This window comes from Haliotis cracherodii, unplaced genomic scaffold (assembly GCF_022045235.1).
Source record: "Haliotis cracherodii isolate W230 unplaced genomic scaffold, xgHalCrac1.p SCAF_10, whole genome shotgun sequence".
NCBI classification, from domain to species: domain Eukaryota; kingdom Metazoa; phylum Mollusca; class Gastropoda; order Lepetellida; family Haliotidae; genus Haliotis; species Haliotis cracherodii.
The window spans coordinates 27,899,875-27,902,694 of NW_027266265.1; the positions used below are offsets into that span (position 1 = coordinate 27,899,875).

General features: G+C 48.9%; 1 protein-coding gene across 1 annotated transcript; it reads right to left on the minus strand.

Annotated features, from left to right (window-relative positions):
• Positions 1 to 1,747: 1,747 nt before the first annotated feature.
• LOC139453689 (putative uncharacterized protein FLJ46204) lies at positions 1,748 to 2,311 on the minus strand. Its single transcript, XM_071235164.1, has one exon. It carries the CDS (start codon positions 2,309 to 2,311, stop codon positions 1,748 to 1,750), a length of 564 nt encoding a protein of 187 aa, XP_071091265.1.
• Between the last annotated feature and the right edge of the window lie 509 nt (positions 2,312 to 2,820).

Here is a 2,820-nt window from a genome sequence, read left to right on the forward strand (position 1 = left end):
ATCTCTGATAGTGAACATGGTCATGTTACTCAGCCATTGATTCCCGCAATGGTTTCGTGTGAGTGTCCTCCTGTATCTCTGATAGTGAACATGGTCATGTTACTCAGCCATTGATTCCAGCAATGGTTTCGTGTGAGTGTCCTCCTGTATCTCTGATAGTGAACATGGTCATGTTACTCAGCCATTGATTCCCGCAATGGTTTCGTGTGAGTGTCCTCCTGTATCTCTGATAGTGAACATGGTCATGTTACTCAGCCATTGATTCCAGCAATGGTTTCGTGTGAACGTCCTCCTGTATCTCTGATAGTGAACATGGTCATGTTACTAAGCCATTGATTCCATTGATTCCGGCAATGGTTTCGTGTGAACGTCCACCTGTCACTCTGATAGTGAACATGGTCATGTTACTCAGCCATTGATTCCAGCAATGGTTTCGTGTGAGCGTCCTCCTGTATCTCTGATAGTGAACATGATCATGTTACTCAGCCATTGATTCCAGCAATGGTTTCGTGTGAACGTCCTCCTGTATCTCTGATAGTGAACATGGTCATGTTACTAAGCCATTGATTCCATTGATTCCGGCAATGGTTTCGTGTGAACGTCCACCTGTCACTCTGATAGTGAACATGGTCATGTTACTCAGCCATTGATTCCAGCAATGGTTTCGTGTGAGCGTCCTCCTGTCACTCTGATAGTGAACATGGTCATGTTACTCAGCCATTGATCGTGCATTGCGGATGCTGTATGAGCAAGTATGTATTTATTTTTGTGCATGTAAATTTCGGCCTGTTAAATCCTGACTCTCTGATGAACCCTCTAGAATCTAGTAGACCACTATGATAAGTGCCCCTAAAATTTGTGTTTCCTTTTTCAGCCCATTCATATATAAGGTAGGGTCTGTTTTAGTTTTTTTCGGTTCCTTTTATCTCAAATTTGGATTTGCTTTGAAATTAACGGAATGTGTCACCATGTTGAAAATGAGATTAACGTTGTGTCCAAGATTGTTGTACGGATACAGTGACGTGCATGCACATGTGAGTGTGTGTGTGTGCGTGTGTGTGTGCGGGCACCCGCGCGAGTGCTTGTACTAGTCCGGACTAATGCCGATTTTATAGTGCTAGCCCACCTCAGACCCAGCATATTGACTCGAGCCGACCATTGTCTTAGTCCCTCAATACCGAGCGCCAGACAGGGTAACAACAAGTACCATCTTTTAATGTCTTTTAGTATGACGGTGCCGGGGATCGAACAACAGACTTTCCACTCTCCGGACAAATGTTATCACCCTAGAGTGAGTGAGTATGGTTTTACGCCGCTTTTAGCAATATACCAGCAATATCACGGCGGGGGACACCAGAAATGGGCTTCACATATTGTACCCATGTCGGGAATCGAACCCGGGTCTTCGGCGTGACGAGCGAACGCTTTAACCACTAGGCTACCCGACCGCCCCTGATCACCCTAGACCACGGAGGTGGTCGTATCATTTGTTTGTTTGTTGTTTAACGCCGCACACAGCAATATTTTAGCTATATGTAAATAATCGAGTCTGGACCAGGCAATCCAGTGATTGACATCATGAGGATCGATCCACGTATTTCGGATACGATGACATGAATCAACCAAGACAGCAAGCCTGACCACCCGATCCTGTTAGTCGCCTCTTATGACAATCATAGTCGCCTATTACGACAAGCATGGGTTGCTGAAGACCTATTCTACCCCGGATCTTCACGGGTTGGCCGTATCAAATATGGGAAAAATTTGGCACAACTTGAGAAAACACACTTTTGGGAGTGTGTGTGCGGGTGGGGGCGGGGGTGGTGATGCGGGTGCGGGTGCGGGTGCGGGTGCGGGTGCGGGTGAGGGTGAGGGTGAGGGTGCGGGTGGGTGTGGGTGTGTGGGTGGTGATGTGGGTGCGGGTGCGGGTGCGGGTGGGGGTGCGTGTGCGGGTGCGGGTGAGGGTGCGTGTGAGGGTGAGGGTGCGTGTGAGGGTGAGGGTGCGTGTGAGGGTGAGGGTGAGGGTGCGTGTGAGGTTGCGTGTGCGGGTGCGTGTGAGGGTGCGGGTGAGGGTGAGGGTGCGTGTGTGGGTGCGGGTGAGGTTGCGTGTGCGGGTGCGGGTGAGGGTGCGGGTCAGGGTGAGGGTGCGTGTGAGGGTGAGGGTGCGTGTGAGGGAGCGGGTGCGGGTGAGGGTGCGGGTGAGGGTGAGGGTGCGGGTGAGGGTGCGGGTGGTGATGCGGGTGCGGGTGGGGGTGAGGGTGCGGGTGAGGGTGCGGGTGAGGATGCGGGTGAGGGTGAGGGTGAGACTCATGAGGGGGACAGTTTGTTCAGAATTGATTATTGACAGGCTACTGTGACAACTGTTATATTGCTGACTGCAGTCTTAAACAACAACAATTACTGACCATTTTAACAACTGATTTCAACTTATGCTGAGCACAAACATTTATATTTGGGGGGATATTTTTTGTAGTAAAAATGAGTTTTTATAAATATGTACGGTATATAAAAATGTGTCATGATCTTTTAATTTTTGTTCAGTGTGTGTGCCTGGGTGCACGCGTGCGTGCGTGTGTGCGTGCGTGCGTGTCTTTATTAACACACAACAAAAGGCAATACTGTACATATGCAGGGGAAAGAACTGACACATAGATTATACAACATTCAGTTATGTAAACAGCAGAGATCCGAGGCCAATCTGCAGACACTGTGATGGGTGATTGTGAGTAACATCCATGGATTATCTCCCTTATATCAACAAGCACAGACACTTAAACTGACAGAGGAAATCTCAGTATCTGGGGCCAACACCGTTAGATT

Excerpts from the sequence above, each read along its gene's own strand:
- LOC139453689 (XM_071235164.1), bottom strand. The coding sequence starts at position 2,311 with ATGAGTCTCACCCTCACCCTCACCCGCATCCTCACCCGCACCCTCACC.